This window comes from Saccopteryx leptura, chromosome 5, assembly GCF_036850995.1.
Source record: "Saccopteryx leptura isolate mSacLep1 chromosome 5, mSacLep1_pri_phased_curated, whole genome shotgun sequence".
Classification (NCBI taxonomy): Eukaryota; Metazoa; Chordata; class Mammalia; order Chiroptera; family Emballonuridae; genus Saccopteryx; species Saccopteryx leptura.
Genome location: NC_089507.1, coordinates 70,801,004 through 70,817,530, shown reverse-complemented (window position 1 = coordinate 70,817,530; position 16,527 = coordinate 70,801,004). Strand labels below are relative to the sequence as shown.

Below are 16,527 nucleotides of genomic sequence, written 5' to 3'. Positions count from 1 at the left end.
GATTTAGAAGCTCACTAAGCCCCAGAGGGAAAAATATGACCATGTTGATATTTATTGATATGGTTAAAACAGCTGCCAGCCTCACCCCCTACTCTGTGCTTATATGAACATAGAGAGCAGGCTAGAGGGCGAAGTTATGAAGGGTGCTAATCAGACAGCGTTCTACGATTTCACCATTCTACTACTTTATGTTGACTCTTCTAATACTTTCAAATTCAGGCTTTAGAGAAAATGGGAAAGTAGAGGAAGTTTAGAAATGTTCAACAAAAGAGCTGCCAATTAGGTGTTAAGATAAAACATTGTAAAGCTTGAGGTATTGTCTCTCTTGAGGAATTTAAGAAGGAAAGGTGACTTAGAAAAGATGGTTTAGGCCCTGGCCGGCTGGCTCAGTGGTAGAGCGTCAGCCTGGCGTGCAGAGGTCCCGGGTTCGATTCCCAGCCAGGGCACACAGGAGAAGCGCCCATCTGCTTCTCCACCCCTCCCCCTCTCCTTCCTCTCTGTCTCTCTCTTCCCCTCCTGCAGCCGAGGCTCCACTGGAGCAAAGATGGCCCGGGCGCTGGGGATGGCTCCTTGGCCTCTGCCCCAGGCGCTAGAGTGGCTCTGGTCGCAACAGAGCGACCCCGCGGATGGGCAGAGCATCGCCCCCTGGTGGGCAGAGCGTAGCCCCTGGTGGGCGTGCCAGGTGGATCCTGGTCGGGTGCATGCGGGAGTCTGTCTGTCTCTCCCCGTTTCCAGCTTCAGAAAAATACAAAAAAAAAAGAAAAAAGAAAAGATGGTTTAGAAGAGTGGTATAGAAAACGGTGTTAGTTCCCTGTCCTCAATTTCCTAGTGTCCCTGCTGCTCTTTGCATGATCAGAGCCATTTTAGAAAGATGTTTCTTTCTGCAGGTCTGGAAGAGGGGGGCAAGGAAGGGGCGGACTTGGGCTGGGGAAGAGCAGGAAGAGGGTAGAGTTGGTAGCAGGAAGGCAGTCAGCAGCAATTGCATTACCCTTTGGGGGAAAATAAAAAGACACTAAGACCATGGCAGCAGTGAGAGAGAGAGAGTTTTCAAAGGTCAGTTATGAAATTGTCTTGTCATGGACATCTTTAAAATGGAGAAGGAGAAAAGAACACTGTTCAGGAATAAATACCCAGGGCCATGTCTAATTCTAGAGACAAGTGAAAACCAGCATCCGTCGATGATGGTTAAACACTGTGCAAGGGTCCCTCAGAGCCAGCCTAATGTAAAATACCTTACACCTGGGATCCCCTTCGATTGTTGGGTTCCCAGTCTCTGGGCCTCCATCTAGTCTGACTTTCCTTCTCTTTGCTTCTTTCCCACAGTGCCTGTGTATCCCAAGTCAGCAATGTTTCCACAACAGGAGAGTAAGTTACTTGAATTGGATTTCCCCCCGCCCCTCCTTACCCACGTACTAAAAACAGAAAGAAAAGGCAATTCTAATGTTGCATAGTGTTGGAAGATTAATACAATGAGCAACCAAATGATTTTGAAAACTACACAGAGGAGATCGTTAAGTAAGAAGCCTTCCTATTTCAGCTTCTGTGTAGGTGGGTGACTAGAGACAGCTCTACCATTTCAACGTAGGAGATTTTTATTTATTTCAGTCTAAATAATGTCAGGGTCGGTATTTGCAAAGCATCCTGTGGGCTTTGGGAGGTATCTTACAATGGAGGATGCCATTAAAGCTTAAGGTATTAACTGTACCTTTAGTTCTTCCTTCATTAATTTTAGTCAGCCTGCATTTATTGAGAGCCTGCAATATGCCAGGTGTAGTATTAGGTGTATGGTGTCCAATGAGCCTTGGGTTCAGCCTTCAGTCTAGTAGGGGCCTAGGAAAGAAAGCGAATTAGTGATGGCAACCCATCCTTTTTCCACTGGGCAGCAGCAGAGCACTGTTAAAATTATCCATCACTTGTCTTTTTCCTCCTAAGGCTACTGATTGCTCTTTGACTGAAAACTGAACTCCAGTTATCTGCCCTTGCCTACCTGTCCAACAGCATTGTTTATTATGTTTCAAACACGTGACCTTCTGTTTCTGGAAACGGCCAAGCATATATCAGTTGCAGAGCCCTTGCACTGGCTGTTCCTCAGCCTGGCCATTCACTTTCTTATCAGTCACCTCTTTGCTCAAATGTCATCTTATTCCAGAAGTCCTCCCTGACTACCCACTGTCACTCTCCAACCCTGGACTCTATTTGTAGAAAATTTATCACTATCTGAAACTTCATGATCTGTTTATCATCTGTCTCTCCTCATATCAACATATATATTCTGTCATATTCTGGCTGTATCCCTAACACCTAGAAAGACGCCCAGCATATATTAATCAGTAAATAAATATTTGTAAATAGTCCCTTTCCCAAAGATTTTTCATTGCACCCACTTCTCTCTCTTCCTTGCTGGGACATGGGTGGGCCTTTCTGGAGCATCTTCCATTAGCAGGGATCAGGTGGAGGAAGAGGAGAAAATGTGATAACAGCTTTATTAAGATGTAATTGTTGATATACTAAAACTACACATTTAATGTGTGCAATTTGATGAGTTTGGATGTGATTCTTTTTTCACATGAAGGGAACATGTTTTGAGCTTAAGTTTAGAATTTTTTATGTCAGCTTGTTCAGAATTAGTGTGGTGAAAGATTATGTGGCTTTAAAAATGATTTATTATCTTATCATGTGTTTTTTTCAGCCCCTGTGCTTTACTGTTTTTCTCAGGCTGACCAAAATAAATCTATTCTTCCATTTTCTGTGATATATATTGGGGTGCTTGTATGAATACAGTTCCAACTGTACACATCACAATTTAATTGAATAGAGGTTCAGAAAGACTTTGCTGCTTTGTTATGAATAGTGGTTGTTCTAGTTGATTGTTCTTTTTTTAATAGCATGGCTCCCTATATAATTTTATCTTAAATGAATTTTAAATAGATAATAAGTATCATAAAATTATTTGTGCCAGTTTGCTTTATAAATCACGTTCTCTTCCTTTGCAAAACTGGTATGAATCTGGAAGAAACACACCTTTGTAAGAATACGTCCATTATTATTCTGTGAGGAAAAAAAATCTTTTACTTCCTGAATGCCTCTTATAATTGTTGCTCGACTTGCTGTGAACATTTCAGTAATCCTGGACTCACAAAGAGAAGAGACACAGTTATCAAATTGGTGGAATTTATTCAGTTAATTTTGCTTTTAATGCACAATGCAAATATTCTTGAGATGAATGCCTCATTCACTGTCTTTGCTCATGAAGTTGTAGTAGCTCTTCCACTGGAATACCAATATTTTTATATTTATGGGCACATATTCTTAAAGGCACTCATTGATACTCTTGATTGCTTGAATCACTGTGTATTTTTTATTTTACCAGACTCTTAGAAAGAACCATCCGGTCGGCTGTGGAACAGCATCTTTTTGATGTTACTAGCTCCGGTGGCCAAAGCTCCGAGGACTCAGAATCGGGAATATCCCCAGCGCCTGGCACCACCTCCTCCAGGCAGCGACGACGCCAATCCAAGGAGCAGGATGCAGTTCGACTTGGCAGAGATATGTGAGTTGGTGTTGGTAATTCTTGTTTGTATTTTTTTCTTTTCTTAAAAATATACACCTGATTTAGTCACTGTGTCAGAGTCATCCCATTTCAGTATTTAGGTCAAAACTTTACAAAGGTTTCATTTTGACTGTTCTTAACCTAGCTAGCTAACATTTGGAAATTCTTAGTGGTTGAATAAATGTTTCAGTTTTGTCTCAATGTTTAATATGTTATAGGAAGCCACCTCTGATTTAATACATTTCATGGACTCCTTATGAATGTCTTATTTCAAGGAACCCTGGAAAATTAGAGGAGTAGATCACTATATGTCTGTCAGAGGTGTTTTTTTCCTTGTAAAACAACATCTGGGTGGCTGTTAGACTAGCTGATGAACCACCAGATTTTTTTACTATATTGGCCTAATTAAATATTACAATATCTTTCTAATACTCTAACAGTTGATTATGTTTTAATATAAGAAAGGTTGAACTTAAGTCTAATCAAAAGTGTAAATAAGCCTGACCTGTGGTGGCGCAGTAGATAAAGCGTTGACCTGTAATCCTGAGGTTGCTGGTTCAAAACCCTGGGCTTGCCTGGTCAAGGCACATATGGGAGTTGATGCTTCCTACACCTCCCCCTCTTCTCCCCCCCTCCTTTTTTTTCTCTCTCTCTCCTCTCTCTCTAAAAATGAATAAATAAAATCTTTTAAAAAGGTAGAAATACTTGAGTTTTTTATTATTATAATGACTGATTTTAAGGCATTTCCACAGCGTGAATTTCAAGAATAGTATTACGAGGAACTTTATTCTTCATTTAAAGGTTTGGTAAATACAAATGAACAATTATTGAAAAATCATGATTTAAATTGTCAAGCAAAATAAATTTATATATAGCTGACTATATATATTTTCCCAAAAGTTTTAATATCTTTATCTACTGTAGTATATATTTAGACTCTATAAAGTTATTATTTTGGACTCATTATTAAATGTCAAAGACTAAAGTAGACCCTATTTCCATCATTTTTTCTTACCTGGACCTATAATCTATATCAAAATCTTTATTAAGAAAAGAAGAAAAGTTATTTTTGCTTAAGGACACAGAAGATAAAAAGTACAAGTAAATTTTATGCTGTGCATCACTCATGGTTTCAAATATAACAAATTTTAGAAGTAAAACAGTGTTAGTAGTATAACCCACTGACTTCTTAAGTGACATAGCAGCACTTTTTTTTTCCGTTTTTATTGAATAATAATTGACATACATCACTGTATTAGTTTAAGGCATAAAGCTTAATGGTTTGATTGGATTGTATCTATTGTGAAATGTTGCCACGATTGGTTTAGGCAATCAGCACTTTTTAAAAAAACAAAAACACTTGTCTTGGAACTGGTGGAAAGAAGGGGGTGCTGTAATATTCCCTGCATAAAATAGAAAAATTATGATACAGGAGATACTTACCTTTAAAATTAGCTACCGACTAAGCGTTATAAGGAAGGGTTTAGGAGTATGATTGGTTTGTGAACTGCTTATATTGTGTTGTACAGAAAATACAAATTATTTACTTAACACTGTTCTTATACTCTGCTTCATTTTTTGCCCAATAGTTTGTAGCAACACTTTGTATTTTAAAATATCCTTAGTGTGTCACAACAGCATGCTTTTCACCCATTCTCTCTGTTTGGACAGATGGAGGCTGGATGTGGAAGTAGGGCCCACAGAGAGAACAGGAATGACCTCTCCTGCAGATTTGACCTGTAGCTTCCCAAGCCCAGGGTCGTTTCTAGTGTGAGCTATCTTGATGATATTTTATTATCAATATCAGGGGAACTAAGGAGAGGGAGAATGATAGACACTGACGTGTCACCTAAACACCCACGAAACCTCAGCCTTTCCCTTAATTTGTCATCTCTGGTATTCTTTTCACCACTCGTCCTAGTTACTTGTGGTCAAATAACAGCTGCGAACTGGGAGAGAGAATCCTGAGGTGCATACTATATATAGCTGGGTAACTTACAAACAGTCTCTTTTTTCCTTAGTATGTGGCCTTGGCATTCAGAAATCCTTTTAATGTCTTCCTAGTCACGACGCTCTCTCCTAAGCTGACCCTGGGTCACTATTATGTCTTGATAGTTCTTCTTCAACTCCCAGGCTATACTAAGCTGCTTCTCTGAGCTCTCCTGGAATTTGGAGAGTGAGGCCCTTATCTCTCAGGACCCAGATCTACTACTCCCCCCGACCCCCACCCTGTGATGGTCCTCTCATACGTTCCCAGGAAATACCATATTCCCCCATGTATAAGACGCCCCCAATGTATAAGATGCACCTTAATTTGGGGGCCCAAAATTTGAAAAAAGAAATGTACGTATTACATAAAGTTATTGAACTCAACCTTTGTTCATCATAAAATTTGTACATGTGAAAAAGCGGGAAATGCAAGTAAAAAAATATCTACAACCACTGTATAAGACGAATCCAGTTTTTAGACCCCAAATTTTTTGGGAAAAGGTACATCCTATACACAGGAAAATACAGTACGCTAACATGCCATCAATTGTGACAAGGTTAGAATCATTATTATAGCATATAGTAAGTATAAATATATTTTTCTCAATATATGTTTATATGTAATTTTTTCTTTTATCTAAGATTGTCATCAGACTGTGCTTAAAAAATAAGGGAAGGTTAAGCTAGACTTTACTATATATTCTATTCAAAACTATTAGCCATGGGATGGTTAAAAATGTTTTGGAAAATAGAAATTTTATTGAATTACTGTATATTATTTCCTAACAACTTAGAGCTGCAGCTATATTAAAGAAAAAAATCCTTGAAGCCAATGATGACCATATTTTGAGATGAGATTAAAGAGTCAAAGTATGTACTAAAATCATTATGGCAGAATTTTTTAAATAAGCAATACAGAAGTTTAACTAAGATGATAAATATTTCATTTCAGTGCACCTAACTTCCTATTTGTCTAAATTGATAAGGAAACATCAGACTTTTATTATTATTTGCTACAATAAAAATGTAAAAACTTAAGTAATATATTTATATTTATTATGTGAAAAGATACAGTTTAAAATTTTACTATCTGCTGGTTGTTGAATCCTGATCATGGATATATGGTAGTTCATTGCGATAGTTTATTTTTCTAGATGTTTGGGAATTTCATAATAAACATTTTTTTAAAGTAAAGCATCACCTAAGTAAAAACGATTTTGATCTTTTAAAACATGAAGAACTGGAAAATATTTTTATTCTATAAACATTATATTAAATTTCTGTTGCAACGTTAAAAAAGCATGCTTTATTAGGAAAAGAATAAATGGTCAGTATTGCTAAAACATTAAATGTGTATATAGGGGTGAAGAGGAAACTCGGGGGGGAAAAAACAAGAAATAGATCTAGATAGTGGAAGTGAGAGAGGTCACAGAGATCTAAGTTAAGTCAAAGGTAAGTGATGTCGAGTCTGATTGAAATCTGTCCGAACGTTGCAGGCAGAGACTGTGTACCAGCACGCCTCATGCTCACACACGTCCTGTGGGGACAGGCATTGGCTCACACAACAGCGAAGACTTTCTTTTGAGGAGAACAGGATTTCCACATGAGCACAAGTGCACAAGCAGATTTTCATGTATTTATTTGGATAGGATTTATTCCAGCCATTCACTCACAATTCAAAAGCTTATAAAATAAACTGTCCTTTAATTTTTAAAAATAGATTTTAGCTCTTGTATTAGTCTGCTACAGCTACCATAACAGAGTACCACAGACTAGGAGTACTTAAACTACAGAAATGTATTTTCTCACGGTTCTGAGGGTCTGGAAGGCCCAGGGTCAAGGTGCTGACAAGGTTGGGTTTTGATGAGACCAGTCTCTGTGACTTGCAGACGGTGCCTCCTCACCGTGTCCTCCAGGGCCTCCGCTCTGTGTGCGTGCTCCCCCGGTGTTTCTCCCTCTTCTTATCAGGACGTCTGTTCTATTGGATTAGCCCCTACCTTTTTGACCTCATCTAACCTTAACTACCTCCTTAAAGACCCCATGTCCAAATACAGTTCCACTGGAGACGAGGGCTTCAACATACGAATCTGGGGAGTGCAGTTTAGTCTATAACAGCTTTAAAATATAAAAAAACCTCTCCATTAAAAATTGCTATTGGATGTATACCCTAGGAGTTAGTGAAAACATGAAGAGTGACAAGAAGACAGAATTTAAATAGTAAAACAGTCTTGAGTTTCAGAACAAACTCACACAGCCATCCACCAGAGGCACTGCTCCCGGCGTGGAGGGAGAGGTTTGAGAATGTTTGCATGGGCACGTGTGACAGCATGTTAGTCCCTATCAGCCTTTCCTGATATCTTCAATTATTTGTAGAAAGATTGTTCTTATAAATGCTGCACATATCTTTTATTTAATTTTATTAACTATATATTTTTTACATAAAAGTTGCATAAAATAAGAATAAATTAAATACGGAAATTTAAAATCACCAGATAGTATAACTGAAAATACTATCATAATATTAATTCATAATTTTGCTCCATTCTAGCCCATCTAAGACAAGATATGAATTTAGATGGCAGAATAAATATTAAATGTCATCTTTTATTGTTGGATATGGTTGAACTAAGAGTAAAATACGATCATCTATTTTAGAACCCATTTATTTTCAGATAGAGCTTTAGTTGTTTAGAGAGGTACCTGTAGGGTCATACCATGAAAAAGAGTAAAATCTCATTCATTTGTATCTTACCAAGCCATGGTCCTGCACTACTGGTTTAATTTCTTCTGTGATGTAGTAAAAGACAAATAAACATTTTGCTAAGTAATTTAATTTTGTGGAAACCTCTTAAAAGACATTGTTTAAAATACTTAAAACTATTTCAAGAACATTAAATGAATTCTATAATAATGAAATTTATATCTACTTCTAAAACTGAGTCACGAAGCACCTCCAATTATAAGTTGACATCTTGAAACTCCTTGTACTGAGAAGTAACAAATCTGTATTTCCATTAAAATGCTCTGTATTTTATAGTTTTTATTTTACTACTTCTAGCAAGATTATCTAACAGTCAGATTTAGATACTAATACATTTTTACGATGCCAAAATGTCTTTAGCATTTGGGAAAATCAATATGTCTCATTCTATAAAAACAGATTATATTTCCTTTTCAGATATTCTGCACACATTGTATTAATGTATAAGATTTATTTCTGTGTGTGTGTGTGTGTGTGTGTGTGTCACAAAATTATTTTGTGAGCTTGCACTGGTCCTCCTGTTTGAATGTTTGAATACAATTACTTTTGGTACAGATACAAAAGTTGTTCATTGCTAGAAACACAGCCCTCTGCCAGTTTGCCTCTAGGAATAATTGCTCTGTAAGTGTGGTTTATTGGGCACCAGAGGTTTCAGGGGTGGCACTGTGCTCAGATTTTGATCAAAGATACAAATTGGAATTTCTAGGCACTCTTCTGACTCCTAGGTGATACAGTGGCAGTGTGATTAAAATGTCCCTTTTACCTTTTAAAATACAATTAAAATAACTTTCTTTTAATTCTAGGGGACTTATCAACAAAGAAAACATTCTTTCTGGGTTAACCAACCTTGATGACTGTATCTTGAATGCTCAGGAAGCGGAAAAATTACATGAAAACACTTCCGGTTACATTGAAGAAAGGGGCAAACCTAAACGTCAGAAATCCAGTTCCAAACTTTCTGAGCTCAGTGAAAATCAAGATGGTCTTGTGGTAAGTGAATAATTGTATAAAATTCTAACTTGTGGCCAATTAGGAAATATCACGTCTCTTTTTCTTGCTTTGTAAAAATAAATAATAATTTCAATCTTGAGTTTTACAGAATTATAAAAGTTCTGAAAGAGACCTTAGAGCTACTAATAAATATATACACATATATTTCTTCTTTATAAATATAAAAATCAAGGCTGAGAAAGATTATATTTTACCAGAGGAACTAGTAATTTACTTTGTGTTCCGTATTATTCAAGTTGATTTGTTTTTTGCTTTTTTCATTCTTTTGAGCATTTTTAAATTTTATTTTGGAACAAAATTGTCAATAATTTTCATTTGCCTTTGTTTTTCCCCTTTCTATTTGTTCTTGTCTATATGAATATATAGAAAACAATTTTTAATGAGTGAACTTAAATTAAGATAAAAATACAAAGGAAAATAGGATCAACTGTTCTCATGTTCAGAAATTTATTTTTAAGTCTATATTCTTTCAAGTATCTTCTTCTGAATTAATCAGGAGGACTAAACAATCTCCTACACAGTTACCTCAGACCTGAACCCTGGATCAGCATTCTATATATATAAGTTGTGACAAATTATTTCACTCAGTAACTAAATATACTGCTCACAAAAATTAGGAAATATTTCAAAATGAATATGAAGCTATAAAATATCCCCTAATTTCTGTGAGCAGTATAATTATTTGGTTTAACAATTAACATACATCATTCTTTTTCTGTATGCTTGTTTCTCTGAAAAGTTAAAACTAAAACCTGTCTTCTAATTCTCTTTAGTTTTAAAAAATTTTTACCAAAAACATATAAACTGGAGATAGATTTCATAACATAACATGAACTGGTGTTCCTAATAAAAAATAGGTAATATACATTCTTCCAGATTAGTGTGTAAATTCTCTGACCTACTTTACCTTCGACCAGCTGTTTCTCCATGCTGGGTACATACCTTTAGCTCCAAACATTTAGCAAAACTTATAGGTCACCTATTTTTTTCATTGTCAGTCTTTGCATGTGCTCACATAAATGTCCCAATTTTGCCCTGCATGAAATATACATAAATGCAAATCTAGGGAAAGCATGCTTATTCTATTCCCCCCTCCCCCAATATCTTGATGCTCTGTTTCTACAACAGATCTGCTAGAATGGATAGAGAGCAATCATGTACCTCAGACCATATCTCACACAGTTCTCCAAATAAAGAATATGAGCCCTGGAACCATTACACAGTAAATGTTATTTATAGTAACTTAATTCTTATTTGGGAGAAATGTAAGTTTAAAAAAAAAATCATACTAACTTCAGTAGCTCTTTATCTGGCCCACAATTTGCTTATGTGCCAAAGAGAATTACAGTAACTAAAAGTCTGACTCTTAGCTTCTTTGAAAAGAATGTGCTTCTCTGTATGAATCTCTTTTTATGGAACTGAACCTTTTAATAGTTGGGGTTTTTTTTCACCAGGAATAGTGTCTTAAGTTATCTCGGTTGTAATAGCTAATAAAGTGGAAAAGTACATTTATGCCTTAGAATATGTGTTTGATAAAAACTAGGGACATAGTCTTTGTTTAAAAACATTTGGATGGGAGAGCCTAATTTCATGTTGGTCTTACTTATATGAAAGGATTTGCTCCCACCTTAGTTGCCAATTTCTGCATTCCGGGATTGTGTCTGTCACATATTAACATAAGTAAGCAAAGTGGACCATGTCTTTGTTGCAATGAATAACTTAAAATCCTGCCAACACAACTTAGGAGAAAAACTTTTCTCATCTATAAAGGGAAGGTGTTCTCTAAGATCTTTTCTAACTCTCATATTCCATGAATTTTAAATCTAATCTTCACACAAAGCAAAGAGCCAGAGAACATCACAATGACTAGTATTTAGACTACATCCTGAGAGTTAAGTTGTGAGTCTTCCCACTATTTTCAGTCTTCTAACTTTACCCAATTCTCCTTCAAAATATTTCTCTACTCCATTTCAAGTTTTTTTGCATCCTAACTAAATATGTGTTTCTACAGCTGGGGAAAAGGTATTGTACATAATTATATGCCTTCCATGTGCCAGGAAATATCCTAGGGACACAACAGTGAGAAAGGCGGGCAAAAAATTGCTATCCTCATGAAGCCCTACATTCAAATGGAGAAACAGACAATAATCAAGAAAAATAAGTAAAACATAGGATATATTAGATAGTGAAAAACTACTAGAAAGAAAAATAAAGCAGGAACTGGGGGCTGAAATTGTGAGGGGGCAAGAGTGCAATTTTAAATGGAGTAGTCAGACAAGACATCCCAAGATTCTGACATTTGAGTATAAAGACCTAGAGGAAGTGAGGAAGCCAGCCATATCAGTACATACTATCGTGGGAGGTGGCAACAGCCTGAGGCAATAAGTTATCTAAAATGTTCAAGGAACCACAAAGACATCATTGTGGCTGAAAGGGCGTGAGCAAAGTGAGAGGTAATGAGAGGGGGCAGACTAAGGCCTCAGCGGCCATTGTGAGGATCTGCCTTTGCTCTGGGTGAGATGAGAATCCACTGGAGGCTCTAGGTAGAATGGAGATCTGACTTACTGAAATTTGTCTTGGTTACAGCATTGAAAATCGACCGTAAGTGGGCAGAAGCAGGGAAACCAAATTACGAATCTACTGCAATAATCTATGTTTGAATTTAGGGGACACTAGAGCCAGCACAGACGGCCTTGCAGGCTGCATAATGCACTACTCCAGAGGGCGCTGTTCACATCAACCACAACGTGAATGGTTCCTCCCGGAGTAATACATCGCAGAAGTCATGAAGTAATAGATGGGTTCTGGATGCATTTTGAAGGAAGAATTGACAAGATTTCCTGACATCACCTACCTGTGAAATGGAGTCAAAAATGACACCAACATTTTGGCCTGAGCAACTAGAAGATTTGTATTGCCAATTTACTGAAATGGAAAAGACAGAAGTTTGGGGGATAATATCATAGGTTCAGTTTTGTACATGTTAAGATTGAACTGCCCATCAAATATCTAAGAGGAGGGAGGAAACTGGATTTCTGGGCCTAGCATTTAGGGAGGATATCATGGCTGCAGATGCAATGTGGGAGTCAAAAAAGAGAAGTGGCCTTGGGGACAGTGATTCTGAGGCCTACCAACATTTAGAGGATGGGAGATGAAAAGATACCAGTAGAAAAGACTTTAAAAGGAGCAACCAGGAAGGTGGAAGGAAAATGAGGTGAGTTTGTTGTCTTGGAAGCTAAGTGAACCACGTATCTTCAGTTGGAGAGACGGTCAGATGGTTGATCAAGTAGAAGTTGGCCTTTGACCATTAGAATTAGAAAACTGAGATCACTTAATACGAGCAATTTTGGTGGAGAGATGGGAGCAAAGGCCATTTTCCAGAGAAAATGAGAGGGGAGTAACTGAAGGCGGTGAGTAATAACTTCACAGTGATCTCACCAGCCCACAACACAGCGAAACAGGAGAACATGCTGTAGACCTGAAGAAGCATCTTGCAGATTTGGAATCTCTAAAGTGGGAACTGTCTGGGCACTTTCCCCTCTGGCCTCTCCCTTCCCAAGGCTGTCATGACCAGCAGAGACCAAGAGATGACATAATTCAGACCTTGAAAATTAGTGGCAGTGAGTGGCATTACAGTGCTCTGCCTTAACTCTGTTGCTACGGTCTTGACCTTTTCCTCTCTCCTTAAACTTCTGGCTCTTGCTTATGCCCTCCAGTCTCTCTTAGAAGGAAACTCGTCTCCTGGTTCACTTTGACCAGTTAGGACAGCTGGCTTGTGGTTTTAGCAAGTTCCCTCACTCCTGCTCCAAAATTTCTCTAGATCGCCACTTATTTTCTTACTTGGTCAAATGAAGAAGTGGTTTTTCTAAATTCTAAGGTTAACCTTTAAGGTTAAGAAGTATCTTCAGAAATTCTATTTTCTACATCCGTCTCTCCACCCCACCCCATCCCCATGTACGTGTACAAACACACACACACGCACTTTTCATTGCTTTCTTCGTTGGCTCATTTTTCTTCGCCTAAAAAAGAGTTCCTCTAAAAATTTTCTCTCTAGAGCACAAGTGGAGGGATTGATAGTAAATTTCTTTGACTCAAAGACTGTTTTATCAAAAAACTTGAATGGCTTCCCCCTACTGCCTCGTCCACATAGCACCAAACGTCTGTCCCTGTGTTCTAACCACAGCCTGCCTCTCATCTAAGAAAAGTGAATACTCGTCTAACTTTTTAGAAAATAGTTTTGCTGACTTTATTGGAATTACACTGGTTAATAAAATTATATAGGTAGTAAGTGTGCTATTCTATAATACATCGTTGTGTGTTCACCACCCAAAGTGAACTCTCCCTGCCTCCCCATTATCCCCCTCTACCCTCTTCTACTTCCCCCACCCCCTTTTCCTCTGGTAATCACCATACTGTTGTCTGTGTCAACGAGTTTTGTTGGAGTTGTTTTTGTTTTTTTGTTTTTTTATTTTTTTGTTCAACCCTTTCACCTATTTCACCCAGCCCCTTCCAACACCACTCCCCTCTGGCGGCTGTCAGTCTGTTCTCTGTATCCATGAGTCTGTTTCTGTCTCTGTTTTGTTTACTTTGTTCATTAGCTTCCACATGTAAGCGGAGTCTTATGATATTTGTCTTCTCTGATTGACTTATTTCACTTAGCAGAACGCTCTCCAGATTCATCCATACTGTCGCAAAAGGGAAGAATTCTTTCTTTTTACAGCCAAGTAGTATTCCCATCAAAAAATTCACCACAGCTTCTAACTTTTTAATCTCACCATCTTTATACACACATCTAGGATTAATATTCTTAGTATACTATTGAGTAAGAAAACAGTATGCTGGCTTGAATTTTATGTTTTGTAAGTTAATATTTAACATTAGTACTCAGAGCCTGTCATAGAAAGGAAGGTAATATAAATAGTGTAACAAACTACAGTTGGAGCAGAAACCAAAACACAGAAGTCCTGATGGCAAGGACAGGTGTCTGTCTGGCTCACCATTGTATCCTCATGCCCAGAGAGTTAGGCACTCACTAAATAGGTGTTGGGGTGAAAAATGAGTGAAGAAATGGTTGCCATATTGCTTAGCATAATTTACATAACAAAAAGACCTGAGACACAATGTCTTGAACATAGTCAGAGTTTTTTCCCCAGTGACAATCTAAAGTAGGAGTTTAGGGCTGGGGAGAGGAGTAGAGGGGTTGCTCCATACTGTTTTTCAGGGACCCAGGCCAAATGCCTGCCTGTCATCTTCCACAGGGAGCTTCCGGGGCACTGTGGTGGTTTTTCTCTCCATCTAGCTCACATAAAAGATAGATTGAATGTCGAGGAATATACCTGGTGGGTGAGTGTACTGATCAGATCTGGAAACCACACACATCACTTCTTACATCATGTTGGAGAGAAGTTGGTCACATGGCGACATCTCCTTGCAGAGGAGCCAGGAGGTGTGTTGGTGCTGGGCATGTGTCTATTATATTCCTGTGGGAGAAAAGTAGAATGGATGTGGGTGGACAGTGAGCAAGCTCTTCCCTGAGCATCTTCCTACAGTGCCGGTTGCTATTTTTGAATATGGATGAATTTCTACAGCTTTAATCAGTGAAAGAAAAAAATGTACAAAAGGGTACAAAACAGGAATTCAAAGCTGCCACTAATCATTTGTTAATGAGAATATATCAAATAGTCTCCTTCTCTTAGAGCTCAAGGTTAGAATAATGAACCTGTTTTGACTAGCAGCATTCCATGCAGCCTTCAGACTGAGAGCTGTTTGTATATTTAGAAAAGGCATTTTTGTTTGTGTGCCCTCTATAAAGCCTTTGTCAGCATTTTATAGTTTTAGAAGACAAATTTGATTTTGTTCCAAGTGGTTTCAAGTGCTTTAGTGGTCAAACAGGTTTTGAGCTTGTTTCAATGTCAAAGTGAGCGGGGTGGGGAGAGGCAGGGGAAAGAATTGAAAATAAATTCCACAGTCTAAGCCTTTTCTGGAGGCTTTTGCTCTTTTAAATGTGAGGTTGTTTTTATAAATTTAGAAGGGTGGTTCTTAAAATTTCAGTTCCTTCTGACACCCCAAAATTGTCCAAATAAATTATTATTTGCATGTTTTGAAAGTCACTGGTAGGACTTACATGAGGCAAAATTTTCTGGATTATAAAGGAGGCAACCGGCACTGTAGGAAGATGTCAGGGAAGAGCTTGCTCACTGTCCACCCACGTCCATTCTACTTTTCTTCCACGGTAATATAATAGACACATGCCCAGCACCAACACACCTCCTGGCTCCTCTGCAAGGAGATGTCGACATGTGACCAACTTCTCTCCAACATGATGTAAGAAGTGATGTGCGTGGTTTCCAGATCTGATCAGTACACTAACCCACCAGGTATATTCCTCGACATTCAATCTATTTTTTTATCTTGTTTTTAAAAATGCAATTCAAGAAGCAATTTCATTACATTATACTGTTCTTTGCTATTTCTTAAAACTACTTATTTAAAATATTCCATCTTTAGAAGGCTAATTAAAAGTTAATGCAATAAAACATTTTTGTACAAATTCTATTAACTTCAACCTTTAATGACAGCAATTTTCAACTGGTGTGCTGCAAGAATTTTTAAAACATGCAATATCTATTTAGTCAGGGGCACTGACTGCTTTTTCCTTCAATTGTCAAATAAAAATATTACAACAACCTGACCAGGCAGTGGTGCAGTGGATAGAGGATCAGACTGGGATGCAGAGGACCTGGGTTACAAACAGCAAGTTTGCTGGCTTAAGCATAGGCTTGTCTGTCTTGAGTGCAGGGTCACTGGCTTGAGTGTGGGATCACAGACAAGACCCCATGGTCGCTGCCTTGAGCCCAAAGGTTACTGGCTTGAAGCCCAAGTTCACTGGCTTAAGCCCATGATTGCTGGCTTGAGGAAAGAGTCACTTGCTCTGCTGTAGCCCCCACCCCACCCCCATCAAGGCACATACAAGAAGCCAATCAGTGAACAGTGAAGGTGCCACAATGAAGAATTGATGCTTCTCATCTCTCTCCCTTCCTGTCTGTCCCTATCAGTCCCTCTCTCTGTCTTTCTCTGTTTCTGTCACAAATATATATATTACAACAGCAGACACAATAGCCATCCAGTGTGAATGAATCAAATTATACCTGACTTTTTGTTTGTTTATTCCATAAGCAAAAAAATTATTTTTTGGTGTGCTGCAGAATTTTACTAA

At 38.0% G+C, this 16,527-nt stretch overlaps 1 protein-coding gene across 9 annotated transcripts in view; it reads left to right on the top strand.

Annotated features, from left to right (window-relative positions):
* Nucleotides 1–16,527, top strand: part of FAM13A (family with sequence similarity 13 member A) — a 291,193-nt gene that overhangs the window by 226,898 nt on the left and 47,768 nt on the right. For 6 of the 9 annotated variants that reach the window (XM_066384500.1, XM_066384499.1, XM_066384496.1 and 3 more), the window contains 3 exons: nucleotides 1,324–1,365; nucleotides 3,371–3,550; nucleotides 9,104–9,290. In XM_066384500.1, coding sequence (XP_066240597.1) covers nucleotides 1,324–1,365; nucleotides 3,371–3,550; nucleotides 9,104–9,290 — 409 coding nt within the window. The remainder of the gene's footprint in view (nucleotides 1–1,323; nucleotides 1,366–3,370; nucleotides 3,551–9,103; nucleotides 9,291–16,527) is intronic. The other 3 variants (XM_066384497.1, XM_066384505.1, XM_066384503.1) reach the window with 1 other exon arrangement.